Here is a 17,287-nt window from a genome sequence, read left to right as displayed (position 1 = left end):
TGTATTTATTCTCATACCTCCATATTGGTTCTCGTCTGATGTTCAGACATCCCATTTGGGGTGGCAGTAGATGCATGATAGGCTGCTGGGATGGCCATTCAGATCAGATGCATAGCATGGCAGGCATATTAGTGTAGGTTCATGCACCTTTATTGGTGTCAGACATGTGACTGCTTTTGGTGTGGTCTGGTTTTTTATTTTGTTTTTTGTTTGTTTTGTTTTTCTAATAGCTAATAGGTATGATTTGTTTTTATTCTGTAATGTTAAAAAAAAACAAAAAACAAACAAACCTCAAAATTGGGGCGTGGCCTTTAGTGGGCTTAGTTCTTAGAGGTTTGGAACTTTAAATTCTGAGACTCAATGTCAACCTTAGGGTGAATGAATTACCATTCTAACCTGTAAGTAGTATGTCATTTCAGGTATCCAAGTCTTCATTCCTTTAGCTTTTTCTCATGTAGGCTCTTTACTGTACAAGTCTAAGCAATAGTCATTGTAAGTCATAGAGCAAAGGGAGCTGTTGGCTCCTATATGTTAGGCTTTGACATTTTCTGTGTTCTTACAGAAGTGGCATATGCAGATTTGGGATATTAATTGTCCCTAGTTAATACTGTGCAGGAAGACCAGCAGCTAATTTAGCCATCTCCCCTGATGCCAAGCCTTTTACTTTGCTATTTTAGATGTTGGAGGCCAGAAGTCTTGGTTGGTGGCACTGTGCCAACTGTAGGGTCAGATGGTGGCAGGAGAGCCTGGGACTTCCCTGTAGCCAGCATTGATGACACTCTAGAGACAGGTGGCAGCTGATTCTTGGTGTGTTACTGCCGCCACCAGAGATACATAGTGAACAAATTGGCATTGCTTTCCAGAAGTTACTACAGGACAGAGACAGGATGCCAATAGAGACAACCCAGCATCTGGGGCACATGCAGCTATGACTGCCATGAGGGGTGGACTGTTGTTCAGGGTTCTCTCTTTCTTTGTTAGGAATATGATGAACCGATCTTGAAACATCTGCAGGATATTAAAGTGAAGTTTTCAGACCCTGGACAACCTATGGTGAGTAGTGACCAAGCTCCTTACTAGTTGACTAAGGTGCAAAAGATCTGATTTTTGTTACTCAAGAGTTGGGCAGCCCTGAGGATGCCTGCTCATCAGACTTCTCTTGTTGCTGCAGTTGGTAATGGGCACATTTAGCCAATAACATGGACCATATCATGTCCCAAAGCTGAGTAGCCAGCTGAATACAGGCTGGTGCCACGCTGACCTTGCCTTGACTGCTGGGCTGTGGTTATCACCTGGTCATCCTCTGATTCAGTTGCTGGATTTTCTTGTTTGGTGGAGAAGATTGACATACCATACTTTTCCTAGGAGTCACCTGGGAAGTAGCAGGATATGGTGACATGGGCTCATAATCCGAGAAGGGAGGTGGATTACTTGAGTATAGGAGTCGGGATCAGCCTGAGTCACAGCACAGTGAGGTTTTTTGGTTTTTGTTTTTTTTTTTTCGAGGCAGGGTTTCTCTGCATAGCCCTGGCTGTCCTAGAACTCACTTTGTAGACTAGGCTGGCCTCGGACAGAAATCCGCCTGCCTCTGCCTCCGGAGTGCTGGGATTAAAGGCGTGTGCCACCACACCCCGCTTGAGGTCTCTTCTTAAAAGAATGGAAACAACATAAACAAACATGGACAACACTGGTTCAGAAATCCAGATTCTAAGAAAAATACTTCCTTAAAATGACCAATGTAGATGTGACTGAAACTACCCCAAAATGGCTTCAAACATGGGACGTGGTCTGGCCTCTGGGAAGATGGGCTTACTAGGATGTGCTGGGCCTCACCTTCTACTCAGCACTGTTCGTAACCTGTCAGCCTTGCTGTGGCTGGTGGGTTCCATTCCAGTGCTACAGGATTTCCAGTGACACATGACTGACTGGCTGGCTAGTGGCTTTCAGTTTCAGGTCTTGGAGACACACTAAAAGGAGATAGGCAAGGGATCTTGACGGAGGAAGCTAGAGGTTTTAATTTTCTCATTTCTATCCCAGTCCCTGGTTAACAGGTGGAGATAGGACAGTGGGTGGGATTTCTTTATCAGTCCTTAGGGGCAGCTGTATACATCCCATCCCACTTTCCTTTTATAAACGTTAACATTTGGCTGTCTACTCTGAAGATTGCCTCTTGTTCACGTGGCCACAGGAGCTCTTTCCCACCCAAAGCTCTGGCTGTGCTACCTGATCTCTACCTTTCCTGGATGGGCAGATTGGAGATGCTCGGTGGGATTTTACTTTCAGTTCATCCAGTCTCAATTGTACTTTTACCTTCTTATGAATTATTTCATTGTTGTGAAATAGGGTCTTGTAGTGTAGCCTGGGCTAACCCAGAATATAGACTAAGCTGATTTCAAAGTTGTAGCCCTCTTGTTTCTGCTCCTCATGTTCTGGAATTACAGGCGTATGCTACCTTGACTGGTTGGGTTTTTTTTGTTTGTTTTTGAAATAGACTATTCACACTATATCTCAGGCAGGCCTGAAAATGATGGCACTCTCCCTCTGCCTCAGCCTTCCAGGTGCTTAGAATATAAAGTACAAGCTCACCTACTCTCAGCTAGATCAGGTTTCTCTCTCTCTCTCTCTCTCTCTCTCTCTCTCTCTCTCTCTCTCTTTCTCTCTCTCTCTCTCTCCTTTTTTTTTCTTATTAGTACCTTGTTTGATTTCTGATGATTCCATCCATTCCCAGCCAATCTTATCTTCCTCTGCATGTTAGTTGGGGCTGTACTCCTGCTGAGGCAATGGTTACTGTGAGCATGATCAGCTAGGCTAGAGTGCATTGAAGTTAGGCCCAGTTCTTCCTTCCAGTCCCATGCTCCCAGAAGTAAGATATAGACTCAAAATATATTTACAAATATCTTTACCATATAGCTAGGCTCATCTCTGACTAGATATAACTTAAAATATCCCATTCATTCCTGCTTACATTCTGCCACGTGCCTGGTTGCCTATGCTCAGGTACCATGTGTCCTCACATCTTCCTGGCCAGTCTCCCTTCTGGCTTTATCCCAGAATCCTTTCTCTCCCAGATGTTCCACCTCTATTTCCTGTCTAGGCCATAGGCTTTTTAAGTGACAGGTGATGCATCTATACAACACACAAGATATTCATTCTCTCTATCAGAGTGGACTGTTCCCCCACCCTCACCTCCTCCAAAAAAATCACAGATGATGATTATGGAGGTCAGACATATTTAATTATTTTGGTTGCATGATATGTCCGAGAGACATTGCCTAATCCCACAGAGGTTTTTGTTTTGGTACATTTTGCCTCAGAAAATCATCTTGCTTGTTTTGTTTTTGTTTGTATGTTTTTGTTTTTGTTTTTTTTAAACCAACTTTCTCTGTGTAGCCTTGGCTGGCCTTGAACTCAGGGTTCTGCCTGCCTCTGCCTCCCAAGTAGTAGAATTAAAGGTGTGTGCACCACCACTGCCCATTTCCTTTATTTTTTTGTTTATATATTTGTGAATTGGCTAGTTTTTTTCTTGATGCCATTGGACTTGATATACCTGTCTTTCTGCAAATATTGACTCCCTGTGTACTCTGTGAGTTACTGTGCAGCTTCAAGGGAGCAGCTAACACTGTCTTCTCTATTTACCTCCCATGAAGGATCCTGTTTTCACTCACTGCAAAACACAAAATCTGATCCAGATTTCATACAAGGTGAAATAGCCCATGTTGAAGGGCTATGTAATGCGTTGTGAGTTAGTTCCTTAAGTTCTTTGTGCAGATGTTAGGTAGTTCTTACTCTGGATTTTTGCTTCAGTCTTTTGTGCTAGAGTTTCACTTTGAACCCAACGACTACTTCACCAATCCTGTCCTGACGAAAACGTACAAGATGAAATCAGAGCCAGACAAGGCCGACCCGTTTTCTTTTGAAGGTCCTGAAATTGTGGACTGTGATGGGTAAGAACATGTCCTTCTGCAACAACAGCAGTAATGGTTTTGAATTTTAAAATAGTCAGATGTAGGGGTGCATGAGCGTTCAAGGCCAGGCTAGGCTATATACAGGAAGATCTCTGTAAAACAAAGAAAAATATCAAAAACGAGAATGATGTAAAAAAAAAAAAAAAAAAGTCTTAGGGGCCAGAGATGACTAAGGATCAGAGATCAAACTCCAGCACTTATATAACAAGCCACATGTCTGTAACCCCAGCTTTGAGGGTACAGAGGACAGAAAGATTGCTGGGAATTGTGGGCTTTCAGCCTAGTCAAGAAAACAGGAGCCCTGGGTTCAAGAAGACCCTGCTTCAAAGGATTGGGTGAGAGTGTTAGGAGAGGACGAGAACAGCTGATACCCTCTTCTGTCTGCATCTGGCCTGTGCATGTATGCAGAGTCAAACATACACACGCACACACACACACACACACATACACACACACACACAGAGTTTGTACTTAGAACTATACAGAAATATTTTTCTGTTTGTTTTTGAGACAGGGTTTCTCCATCATGGAATTCCCTCTGTAAACCAGGTTGGCCTCGAACACAGAGATCCACCTGTCTCTGCCTCTCGAGTGCTGGGATTAAAGGTGTGTGCTATCACTACCCAGCAATAATTTTTTTAAAAATATATTTTAAAGTCTGGAACCACTTAAAAGCCCTTCAGAAGTTGTCTGCCGTAGCTTATAGTTGGGACCCTGCAGTGTGGACATGGCTAAAACTGGAAGGTGTGTCGTGCCTTAAGGTTCAGATATACTTGGAAGCCTATCCTCAGTTGCTGTTTGAATGGGGCCAGGCTTTGAATTCTTTAGACAACCAGGAATTGAAGGGTTTTTGTTTTTTTGTGACACTGGATATTAAATCTAGGATCTTTACGTAGAAGACCAAGTGTCCTTGGGGCTTGTGTCCTCAGCCCCAAGTTTCTTTTTAAGATTTATTTTTATTTAATGTGTATGAGTGTTGCGTCTGCAGGTGTATCTGTACCACATGCATGTGGTGCCCACAGAGGTTGAAAGAGGGCATCAGATGCTCTGAAGTTGGAGTTGAGGGTGGTTGTGATGCCACTGTGTGGTTGCTGGGAAGCAAAAACTGGTCTTTTGAGCTATTTCTCCAGCAGAAGTGGTTTTTTAGTCAGGGTGTCATTAGGTTGCTCTGGCTTGCCTAAAGCTTGCTCTGTAGACTAGGCTGCACTTAGAGATCCACCTGCCTCTGCCTCCAGAGTGCTGGGATTAAATGCTATGCTACCATCGTGCCCAGCAAAGCCCCAAACTCTTACGAGGAAAAGTATTTGTTGATTGATGAAGTTTAATCCATGTCACAGTTCACTTACAGCTTTGGAATATGGCACCGAATTTGCTACCTGATAAATGACGGTGTTAAGTTTCTAGATCACTCAGTGGAGATTCAGCTTGAAGTTGACTCCTGTGGTTGTGTCTCACTGTTTGGAAAATTAATTGTTGAAGTAAAACACTCACCAGAACCAGCTCAGTGTTGTTAATGTCACGAAATGATTTTGGGCTTCATTCAAGTTCTACTTGATTTAAAGGCTTGGAGTACTCAGGGTTAGGTTAGGGGAGATCTTTTTCCAGGGCCAGTCTGACATGTAGGAGAGGGCTTAGCTTTTTCATGTTTTCCTGAGCAGATATCATTCAGCTGCCACCAGAAGTGAGACAGTGGCCCCTGCTGTCCTGTTCACTTAGTTGATTTCTGAATTGGAGTGCATGAGTGGTAACCCTAGGTGTGCTCAGGCATAAGGAGTGGTGATGAGTTCTTGAGCATTCTGTGGACTTACAGTGTCTTGCACAGAAGACATTTCAGAATCCTTATGGACTATTGTGGAAGAATGCTGTTGTCATTTCAGAGCTGTAAGGCTTTTGAGCATTGGTTATTCAAGGATGATGGGACCAGGCTAGCTCTTGTAAGCTGTCATACAGATGGACTTTGGGGTCCTTTTCCCTGGTTTGCAGATGAGTGGTGTCAGATGTTACATATGGCTCTGGCTTCCTTCCTGGACAGTAGTGGGGTTTCTCTTGGGGCAAATGTCTATAACAGTTACCTTGTCTCTGCAGGTGTACAATAGACTGGAAGAAAGGAAAAAATGTCACAGTCAAAACCATCAAGAAAAAGCAGAAGCACAAGGGCCGGGGCACCGTACGAACCATCACCAAGCAAGTGCCCAATGAGTCCTTCTTCAACTTCTTCAGCCCCCTGAAAGGTGGGCAGGGGCAGCTCGCTCTGTGTTCTCTGTAAAGTTGTTCCATTCCCTCATACTTGCTTAGCTCTTAGAAATAGTGTGTGCACCTCAGGAGAAGATGACCACTTTTTTGGCATATGGAAGGGATAGGCAGGACCGTTCCTGGCTCACGCTAGTCACAGTTCCAAACCTGAGTCACCAGTCCAACTTCTTTTTCTTTTTTTTTTTTTTTTTTTTTTAAAGATTTATTTATTTATTATATGTAAGTACACTGTAGCTGTCCTCAGACACTCCAGAAGAGGGCATCAGATCTTGTTACAGATGGTTGTGAGCCACCATGTGGTTGCTGGGATTTGAACTCTGGACCTTCGGAAGAGCAGTCGGGTGCTCTTACCCACTGAGCCATCTCACCAGCCCCCAACTTCTTTTTCTTATAAATTCAGTTTTCCCTAGTCTTGTACAGTTCGACAGAGCACAGGGCTTTACTTGGAATTTCTATGTGATAACATTTTTAAAGACTAGAAACAGAATTATAACATTGAAGCTTTTTGCTAGTTTTCTGAGCTATATAATAAAGATGGGACATTGAGCCTAGTAATAACTGCAGTCCACTTGGGGACTCCTATCTTGGCAGTCCCACAGTAATTGTATGATGGGGAAGGTGCTTGGCTAGACCTTTCCTTAGTGTTAGAGAATGGGTATGAGGCATTTTCTTGTCGCTTTCCATGAAGAGACCATCTTTGGACATAAATATTCATCCCTGCTGCCAAGATTATCCTCCAATGTAGAGTTGTTTGGGGAACCTTAGGCAGGTCCAGTCCTAGATCTGGGCACTTGGCTTTGCTTTGTCTTAGAGCTTGCTGCTGTTGTCCACCATGTGTGCCTCATGGGACATTTGGGTGATGTCATTGTAATGGCCATTTTCTATGATTTAACTTTGAACCTACAAAACACAAAGTATGTTCTGTTAGCAAGTAAGAGCTTAGTGCTCAAGTTTCCTGTGTGAGGAAATTCCTTTAGAGTACACACTGACATACATGGTGGACCAGGCTGGCTGTGTGGGGCTCAGGTGGAGGATCCCTGCCTTTAAGAGTTGGCTTCTTGATGGGCATAGTGCACACGCCTTTAATCCTAGCATTTGGGAGGCAGAGACAGTCGGGTGTCTACATAGTAAGTTTTAGAACAGCTAGAGTTACATAGTGACACCCTATCTTAGGAAGTTCCCTAAAACTACTCTTTTTTATTATTATTATTATTTGTTTTTTTCGAGATAGGGTTTCTCTGGGTAGCCCTGGCTGTCCTGGGACTTGTTCTGTATACCAGGCTGTTCTGGGACTCACAGAGATCTGCCTGCCTCTGCCTACTGAGTGCTGGGATTAAAGGCAAGTGCCACCATGCTTAGCTCCCTAAAAGTGTTCCTAAAGCAACAGTGAAAGTGGAATTCACTTATAAGCAGATGTGATTTTTAGGGGTGATGTTTTATAGTGGCACAACTCTAAAATTAGCTTATTCAGTTTCCAGCCTGCATTTTAAAGGGAAATGAATATAAAACTGTAAACAGTGCTTTCAGGAAGTTGAAGAGGAGAAAATAAGTGGCTACAATTTCAGTCAGGCAACATGTAACAGTGATGAGTTCTAGGACCAGGAAAGGAAGGAGGATGGTGCTCAGGGGCTGGGCTACAGATTTTAGGATGGAGACACTACTACATTGACCTTCAGCCTATAGAATTGGCCTGGAAGGCATGTGTTGTGGTGCTTGTCACTTGGGAGACGGGGTCCAGCCCTCAGACTGTTCCTTGCCTACATGGTAACAGCCTCTTGTAGGTGGTGTTCATACACCCAATACTGTGGTTTTCTACCAGTGAATGCTGTCAGGCTGTAACAACAACTGACATGAGCCCTGTGAGAAATGCTGACACCACAGTTAAACAGAGAGCATTAGATCTACTCCAACCTATTGCTAGTCAAGGTCCAAATTATCTGTCAGGTAATGGTTGTTTGGTTTCATGGAGGTGTGGCAAGAAGCCCACATCTTCTTTTTGACCTGGTGAATATCAGCACCACTTTGATGGTCTTGCATGTAGACCCCTATGGATGCATCATCTTTGGGTGAAAGGCTGCAAACCCATCTGCAGGATCATCAGCAGAATGTACATTCTTCTCTTTGCCCCATAGCAGATAAACATGTACCATTCAGCATTGAAGGGCATACAGGATCAGTCTCTGTATGGTCCAGTAGGGCAGCTGATTCACCTACCTCCTGCTCATCCTTTAAACTCTCAGCTTTTTTGACCCACTGCCTTATCTAAATGAAATAATTGTAACAGATGGAGCTTGTGAAATGTTCACAAGGTGTCTCGGTGCCTTGTTGGGGTCTGAGAGAGCTGCTTGCCAGCTGATTTCCCTTCAGTGTGGATGTTAAAACATTGGTGTCGTTGTAATATAAGTGTGTTTTCTTTTCTTCTTCTAGCCTCTGGAGATGGAGAATCTCTGGTAAGATGTATTGTCAAAAGCCCTGATTTTCTGTCAAGTATTTCTTGAATAAGCACTTGCTCTTTCTGATCCGTTTTCTCCTTTAGTTTCTGTAGTTAAAGTGAAGTCATTATACCTTGGACCTCATGAGAATGTTTTTTTCCATGCCTGCCCTTTAGTCCTCAGTAGAGACCCCAACCCTGTACTCTGAAGCATAGGACATGCAGCAGAGCTGCCACCCACCTGCCTTATTGTTTTCATGGAATTTTGTAGTGTAATTTGAACATTAGCTTTAAGGCCATTGTAAGTGGCTTTGAATGTGGTGACTTACTCAGCAGTGCAGATCATTCAGAAGCAAGGGTGAAGAAGAGGGCGGGGTGTACTGAACGTGTCTTTAACCCACTGAAATGAGTTAACTATTGGTTTCCTCTCAGGATGAAGATTCCGAGTTCACCTTAGCCTCTGACTTTGAAATTGGGCACTTTTTTCGTGAGCGCATCGTGCCACGGGCTGTCCTCTACTTCACTGGGGAGGCCATAGAGGATGATGACAATGTATGTGGGGCAGAGGGGTGGTTACCTGGGTGCTTAGACCTGTGGGTGCTTAGACACTCTTACCTGGAAGGCCCAGAGCTGTGTATTCATCCAGACCCAAGGCCCTACAGCTCTCCTGTGCTTACGACAGTAGACTAAGGGGAGGAGAATCCTAGAAGCTGTAGGCAAAGGGGATTTCCCATGAGGCTGTCAGTCCTCAGTAACGTGGGAAGCTAGAATGTGACTCATTTAACCTTGCCTTCTTAAGACCCTGAGGGTCAAACTGTTCTGTGGAAAACCTGAGAACTTGAGCAAACTCCAGTATGAAGAAGCCCTTCCTTATGGAGATTGGGCCATACCAGACAGTTACTAGTAGTGGATATACTAGCATGTGTCATAGTAGTGCCCAGCACCAGAGCCTCCTACCCTTTGTGATGTGTTCCAGGTATTACTTAGTAGGCTATACTTTTAATGTGACCTGGCACAGGATCTCATCGTGGCTAAGGCTTGGGTTGTTGCCAAGTTATCACAGTCTATAGATGTCAAGTTGTTAACCTTCATTTGAAGAGCTCATGAGTCTGTTGGTGCTTTAGATGGGGAGTGAGGTGATCAGGCCGGTCTAATGGCCTGTCTCTGATGCATGGAGGGCTGTCTCTCCTGATTGTTCTTGTGGGTGTTAGCTTCAAAAAGTCTTGCTTGTTCCTTAGGCAGAGATACTTGTGGATACTGCTTAGCATTGGTTGTTTCCTGCAGTGCAGAGGCATAGGTTTTAGGACAATCTAGTTGCACAACAATTCTAAGGCAGCATTCTCAAGATGGTGGGTGGCAGTAGGGCTAACTGTGTGCACCACTGACATGTGCTGCTATAATGGTAGAACTGATGTTGAAGTTAGCCAGAGTCATTGGAAAGTTTGCCCCCAATTCAGTGGTCTTCATACTTGACATGGGGTCTGAAAGGCCTAAGCCAGCAGTGTGAGCATGTGCATATATGTGTGGATTTTCTTGTTCAAGCCAGAGAGTGTGTGATACTGTGAGCTTATGCTTTAAGGATAGCAGGTGAGGGTCTACATAGTCTCTTCTACCCCCAAACTGAGGAGCTGGCTACAGCAGCCTTACTCACCAGGCACTGAAAGCAAGTGTAAGAAACCTATTACTGCTGGGCATGGTGGCGCACGCCTTTAATCCCAGCACTCAGGAGGCAGAGGCAGGCGGATTTCTGAGTCTGAGGCCAGCCTGGTCTACAAAGTGAGTTCCAGGACAGCCAGGGCTATACAGAGAAACCCTGTCTCAAAAAACCAAATTAAAAAAAAAAAATAAAAGAAAGGAAAGGAAAAAAAAAAGAAACACATTACTACTGGGCACAAGACCAGAGGGTTGTTAGTGGGGGAAGCAGCTGACCCTGTCAGTGTGGGAGGTGCACTTGGTGTGGACCCTTTTTACCCCACCAGATGATTTTTTTCTCAAGCTCCAGAGGAAAGAAATGGACTTGAATCTTAAGATAATAACACTGGGCTAGTTCAGATGTAGCTTCTCCCTTGGATTCATGCAGTACAACTGTCACCCTGGCACTCAGGAACTTGAGATAGAATTGAGTGTTTTGAGACTAGTTTGGGCTATATAGGGAAGCCCTGATCTTAAAAGAAACAAAAGGCCTGTCTTTTAGAAACCGGCTTAGATGCCATGGGGGAAAGACACTACTTTGTGACTCGGTCCCTCCTTGCTGCTTTGTAGTGCCAGGAGGCCAGTGGGTTCTGGCTTTTTGAAGTTGCACTTTCATACTGTCTCAAAGGAATATGCGAGTGGTCTTCTAAGTGGCAAATCAGGGGCCTTCTCATGCTAGTAATCACTGGTACTAGAGTGACCAGCTTAAGGAACCGCTCGTGTTTGGAACTTGAAATTGTTTGATCAAAAACTATTAGACAGAGAAATTGACACAGAGCCTTGGTTGTGGTTTCACATTAGTTTTGACTAAACACCAAGATTTTATAAATGCTTATAAAATAAATATATAAAAAAGAAACCTAATAAAGGCCATCCCACTCCACTATCTGAGGTGTGAAATGCCAAAGTTTTTGCATGCAACTAAGCAGCTGATTAACTTAGTTTAGCCTTGGTTTTAGTTGGGTATCTGTTGCTGTGATGAAATACCATCACTGAAAGCAACTTCGGGATGAAGGGTTTGTTTGATCTTACCTGGATCTTCCATCATCCAGGAAAATAAAGTTAGGAACCTAGAGGCAGAAACTGATGCAGAGACCATAGAGGAATACTGCTTACTAACTTACTCAGCTTGTCTTCTTGTAGCACTGAGGACCACCAGCCTAGGGGTGACACCACATACAGTGAGCTGGGCCCTACCCCAGTAATCATTAATCAAGAACATGTACTACTGGCTTGCCTATAGGCACATCTCATGGAGGCAATTTCTCAGTTGAGAGTCCCTCTTCCCAAATGACTCCTGTTGCCTCTGTTTCAGTCTGAAGATAGAAAGGGAACTATTCCAGCATGTTCAGTCACAAGTCATCACCCCTCCCCATCCTTAACTCTTGAGCAACTTTCAGTCCCAGGACAGTGCTGACTGATCTGCTGGGCCTGCAACAGCAGCATGTGCCTCACGGGTACCTGGAGCCATCACTGCTTCTGTAGCAGCACCAAACTTCATGCTACCTTTAGCCTAGCAGGTTGCTTATCAGCTTGGCATTGGGGCTACAAGTTCTAGAAGTTTAAGTTGTTTTTCTGTTTCCTCTGCAGTTTGAAGAAGGCGAGGAAGGTGAAGAGGAGGTAAGGAAGGGAGTCATGCAGTGTTGTGTTGTTACTCCAGCCTTGTGTGGTTTTCCCTTGTCTGCTTGAAGTTAGGAAGTCCAAGGATCTTGCTTGGTTTCAGTGGCGATTTTGAAACCATTTGGTTTTGGTGCCCATAGATTTTGATCCTGTAATTGTGTATAAAGATGTATATTAGAGCTGGAGAGATGGTTTAGCAGTTAAGAGCACTGGCTGCTCTTCCAGAGGTCCTGAGTGCAATTCCCAGCAACCACAAGGTGACTCAACCATCTATAATGGGATCTGATGTCTTCTTCTGCTGTGTGTCTGAAGACAGTGACAGTGTAGGCATGTTAAATAAATAATTTTTTTTAAATGCATATTAGTAGCCATTTAATAAGGAATGTCTGAATTTTTTTTTTTTTTTTTTTAGAAATGTTTCAGAATTATCTGTGAAAACAAAAAGATATAGAGTAATTGTTAGTGCCTGTGGCCCTAATGCAGAACTCTGCTGTGATTTGCCTGTGGGAAGGAGACACCACAGGAAGCTGAGCTTCTAGATCAGCCTATTCAACTACTTTTTTTTTCTTTTTAAAGAAATAATTTGTTTTTTAAGATTATGCATGTCTGTCCTGGTATGCATGCATATGTGCTGGTTCCTGTGGAGTGCAGAAGGCATCAGATAGATCTCCTGAAACAAAAGTTTGCAGTGTCTGTGAGCTGCCTGACATAGATGCTAGGAACTGAATTCATTGTCTCTGCAAGAGCTGTCTGTGCTCTTAAGCATTGAGTGTCTGCTCTAGTGCAGCCATACTTTCCTGTGTTTGACAGTGTGGAGTCTGTTAGAGTGCATCCCTACCTGGCTTCTTTTGTAAGAATTAGCAAGTGTTGTGCAGAGTAAGCTGTGTGTTACTTTGTACAGGTTCAGGTGATGCTCTTTGGTCACACCCTAGTCATCATTTTTTTGTCTCTCTAATACAGGAATTGGAAGGTGATGAAGAAGGAGAAGATGAGGATGATGCTGATGTTAACCCCAAGGTTAGTAATTTGGGGACGTCCTGAGCCTACCAGTATTGCACGGTGGGACTTTTGAAGCTGTTCCCACTTTGAGGCAATGATGCTAAGAATATACATGTCAGAAAATCCACAGTTGAGGAAAGGCAACTCATATGCCTGGAACATTAGGCGTCAGATCCAACCAGGTGTTACTAGTTCTCTGTAGACTTGAACATGCATTGCTTCCAGCTCTTCCCTAGAGGGATGTTGTGACAGGAAGCACCCGTGTGCATCAGCAGAGCACCTGGTATGGATTGTGTGCGATAGTAAAGAAAATTAGCTTGTAATCAGAATTTTTGCTTAGGAGATTGACAAAAAAGCATCGTATGTACATATACATATGCATAGTGATTGTTGCAGGACAGGAAGACTGGCAAAAGAAACGACAATCTGCACCACCAGTTTCACCTGGAAGCTTGGGGTTTTCTCTGTGGTCTCAGGAGACTCTTCATTAGGGGGCTTTGGCACCCGATGGCAGGATGCCCTGAGCTGCTCTAGTGCAGCCATACTTTCCTGTGTTTGACAGTGTGGAGTCTGTTGGAATGCATCCCTGCCTGGTGTCCCTGTGCCTTGCATCTCTGACTGGCTAGTGTCTGTCTGTTGTCCTTGTTTTCCCTGGGTGGAGTGTGTGCTAAAAGCTGTCAGTGCAGCGACTTGGTGGTGTGACTGCTGTGCTGCTGAGAATGCATGCACACACTGGGAAGTTTCCAGAGGGAAAAATGGGAAAGCTGCCACCACCCACACGAATGCCACTCCCCTCTAAAGGTCACTCATGGGTCATGGAGACTATACTACCTGGTGAGCCTCGGGGTGTTGGCTATTCATGCTCTGTGAGCAGAGGATGGACACATGGTCACAGTACAGTTGGCAGGGACCAGGGCAGCTTGTCACATGCATGTTCCAACTTGGTGCACCTTGGCTTCTGTGCTGTGCTTGTCTCACATAGCCTCCATTGCATCCCCTCTCCCATTTATTTCTTCTTCCTGTTGTTTTCCCTTTGCCTTCTGTCTCCTCTCATATCCCCGTTTTTGAAGAGAGCCTCTCACCCAACTTATCATGAGATTAGTAGAAAACCCCACAAACACTTGACCTTTTGCATTGTCTAGGGGTGGAAAGAAGCTTCAGAAGTAGGCAATGGGGGTACAGTGTAGAGCTGTTGTTGCAGGCAACCCAAGGGGTGGTCCTTCTGTCCTTAGGTCAAGGTGTGATTGTTCTGTGGCTTCATGTGCACCCTCCAAAGTGGAAGGTAACTAGAATCATCACTAAAAAACTGCACACAGTGTTGTCTGGGAGTTGTTTATTGTAAGAGGGAATAAAGTTTGACCTCGGGAAGGCATGCAGCTCTGGTGCGCTGAAGCTGCTCCTACCCCTACTGGAAGCTCTTGTATCTTGAGAATGTGGCTGTTGCCTCCTGTATAATTTTGTGCATTTCATTTTCTTTCATGCTGACAGTTCCTTTTCAATTTTTTTCCCCATTTAGGTGTAATTTTTGTGTTAATCATTCATGCGTTTCTAGGTAAGGTGGAATCTGTTCATACCTAACTTCCAAATTGCTGTCTGTAATTGATTCGTTGATTATTTTGACTTCTGGGACATTGAAAGATGTGATCCATTGCATCGTATAGGAGCTGGGGCTGCCTCTGGGCCTTGTGAGTGGCACTTGTACTGGCTCCACAGTTAATGCATTTGTAAAACCAGCAGAACAGTGAGACTCAGCTCCTACCTTCAGGGCCTGGTGTTTTTGATAACTGCGCAATGAGCTGTGCTGTGGGGAGCATTGTCACTGGTAACAGAACAAGAGCCTCAGGGGTCACCCTGGACAAAAAGCCCTGATAGAAAAATGCCTGTTGTCTACACTGCACCAGGCTTAAAGACACTATGTGACTGTAGTCGCTCTGGATTTGTCTAGGTGTCTACCAGGCATTGGGTAGACCAGTAAGTGAACAAAACGATCATGTCAGGTGGCCTGGTGTACCTGCCAGCATGGCCACTATAAAGCCCCATCTCAAGATTTGTTTGGAGGATGACAGAGCCAGTTGTGGACACAATGTAGGGCACCTTGTTTTCCCTGTTTAGTTTGGAGATCACACTCACCTATAAGTAATTAGCAGCGAGGGGAGGCCCTTGTCAGTGACAGAGTCTTCCCTGTGGGGTGCTCACAGCTTTTGCACATATCTAATGCAGTAAGAAAAGGAAGAAAGGCCAGGCAGAGTGGGAGGCACCACAAGGATCTCATGTGTAGGCTCCTGCCTTTTTTTATTTGTAGGCAACAGTTTATAAGGAATTGTCCAGAGTGACAGGAGTCTGACAGAGCCTAGTCCTGTTGTCTTTGATGGGCTCACTCTGGGCCTTCTTCACTCTAGCTGTTAGGTACAGTTGACTGTCAGTGTTAAAACATTCCTCTTTATCGAGGCCATAGTAGCAGAACTATGGTGCATGTCCACTTGCTGGTAGCTTTGGTGTGGGCCTTGCCCTCTAGTGCAGCTGACATAGTGGAGTATATAAGTGACCTCAGCTCCACCTTTCTCAGGCCCACCATGCTTTTGATAACCCCACCTCATGTAGGCCTGTGGTGATCGAGGTTTTGACCGACTTAATGCATTTTAAGTGCTAATGTTGAGGGGCCGGCCAATTTGTCATTAAGATTTGTGATGTAGCAGAAGCTACAGTTCAGTTGGCAATTTAGTTTCTGACTGTGTCACAGGCCAAAGCCAGTGTCCCGTTTGCAAAATCCCCTTCAAGGGCTTGTTATCCCAGTAGTAGCATAAGTGGACACTGCTGCCTACTGCCTGGCATGGGTGGGGTGTGGAGCTGTGGTTTCCTTGTGTAAACCTGCTGCCTCACTGTTCTTACCTTTCCAATGGCCTCTTCTGCCACCCTAATAAAGATTATTCTCCTCGGTAGCTTCATTACCTAAACTGCTATGGCTTATGTTTTGGATTTTTACATCCTCGAGTTTTGGTTTTTTTTGAAGACAAAAAATTTTACATTCCTGTGGTCAAAATACCACTTCCTTTAAGTAACAGGATAAAGTTCAGGATGCCTATGTTCTGAGGCCGTGGTAGGGAGGCACCTAATCCTTGCCCACTTGTTTTTTACCTGCAATGCCTTTATTTTTCTGTGCTGGGGGAGACCCCCGTTGCATCCCAGCCCCTAGAGCTCCCACTCCTTCCCTTGTGTGCATTGCTTGCCTTCTTCTCTCCTATCCCTGCTGTACTCGCTTGGGACACCCTGCCTCTGATGCTCTCTAGGTCAGTAGGTTAGTGACCATGACCACTGTGTTGACTACCTCTAGATCTAGCCTTGGCTGTCTTTTGACAGCTCTTGCTTGATTGGCATCTGAATTGAGCTTCTCTAGAGAAACAACTGATAGAATGAATCCATTATAAATGGGATTTATTAGAGTGGCTTATAGTCTGTGATTCAACTATTCTAGAACTGACTGTCTCCCAATGGAAAGTTCAAACATTTGATCCTTACTTGGTCCACAAAGTTGGGTGTCTCAGCTGGTTTTGTGTATATGTCACCATCCCAAAGAAATAGGCTCTAACGCCAGTGAAGGAATGGACTTGCCTGACAGTGAGGGCAAGCAGGTAAAGAGCAGAAACTTTCTTTCTCCATGTCCTTTACATAAACTACCACTAGGAGCTGTGGCCTAGGTTTAAGGTAGGTCTTTCCACTTCAAATAATCCCATCAAAAAAGTCCCCCACAGGAGTGCCCAACAGCTTGGGTTTGAGTTAATTCCACATACAGTGAAGTTGACTGCTGAGAATAGCACAGCATCTCTGGGCTTGGGTTCCTTGTTGACTTACAAGGCCCCTGAAACACAGGGGTGGGAACCATAACCTGGAGGGCTTAGTTATATCCCTGTGTTCTTCTCAGGCTGGAGAGATGGCTCAGTGGTGAAGAGCACTAGTTGTTCTAGAGGTCCTGGGTTCACTTCCCAATATCCACACAATAGCTTACAACCATCTGTAATTCCAGTTACAGGGGATCTGATACCTATCCTCACACAGACACAGCATACATAAATAAACTTAAATTGGAAAAAGTAGAGGTCTAACCAAGCCAAGATTCTCTCGTGTGCCTCAACATTGTATTTTTGCCCCTGAAGTGTGATGCTTCAAGGTGGATTCTGGTCTCATACCATAGGTACTTCTGGTGTTAACATACATGTGATGCAGGTTTTTCTTAGAACACACACAAACTCCCATAGCCATAGTCAATCTTTTTTTTTTTTTTTTTTTTTGGTGGTAGTGGTGGTGGTGGTGGTTTTTTGAGACAGGGTTT

The 17,287-nt window shown here is 44.4% G+C and overlaps 1 protein-coding gene and 1 non-coding gene across 16 annotated transcripts in view; both read left to right on the top strand.

Moving 5' to 3' along the window:
* The window catches only part of Nap1l4 (nucleosome assembly protein 1-like 4), a 36,304-nt gene that overhangs the window by 16,521 nt on the left and 2,496 nt on the right, over positions 1-17,287 (top strand). For 8 of the 15 annotated variants that reach the window (XM_006508507.3, XM_030242203.1, XM_006508508.4 and 5 more), the window contains 7 exons: positions 982-1,053; positions 3,805-3,944; positions 6,051-6,196; positions 8,646-8,668; positions 9,082-9,201; positions 11,932-11,961; positions 12,922-12,978. In XM_006508507.3, coding sequence (XP_006508570.1) covers positions 982-1,053; positions 3,805-3,944; positions 6,051-6,196; positions 8,646-8,668; positions 9,082-9,201; positions 11,932-11,961; positions 12,922-12,978 — 588 coding nt within the window. Of the gene's footprint in view, positions 1-981; positions 1,054-3,804; positions 3,945-6,050; positions 6,197-8,645; positions 8,669-9,081; positions 9,202-11,931; positions 11,962-12,921; positions 12,979-14,476; positions 14,513-17,287 lie in introns of all 15 variants that reach the window. The other 7 variants (XM_030242206.1, XM_030242201.1, NM_008672.3 and 4 more) reach the window with 3 other exon arrangements.
* On the top strand, positions 1,842-1,968 carry Gm23297. Its single transcript, XR_003947160.1, has one exon. It is a non-coding gene; the product is annotated as a small nucleolar RNA SNORA54 (small nucleolar RNA).

This window comes from Mus musculus, chromosome 7 (assembly GCF_000001635.26).
Source record: "Mus musculus strain C57BL/6J chromosome 7, GRCm38.p6 C57BL/6J".
Taxonomy (NCBI): domain Eukaryota; kingdom Metazoa; phylum Chordata; class Mammalia; order Rodentia; family Muridae; genus Mus; species Mus musculus.
The sequence above is the reverse complement of the archived record's forward strand: the minus strand, read 5'-3'. Positions and strand labels throughout refer to the sequence as shown.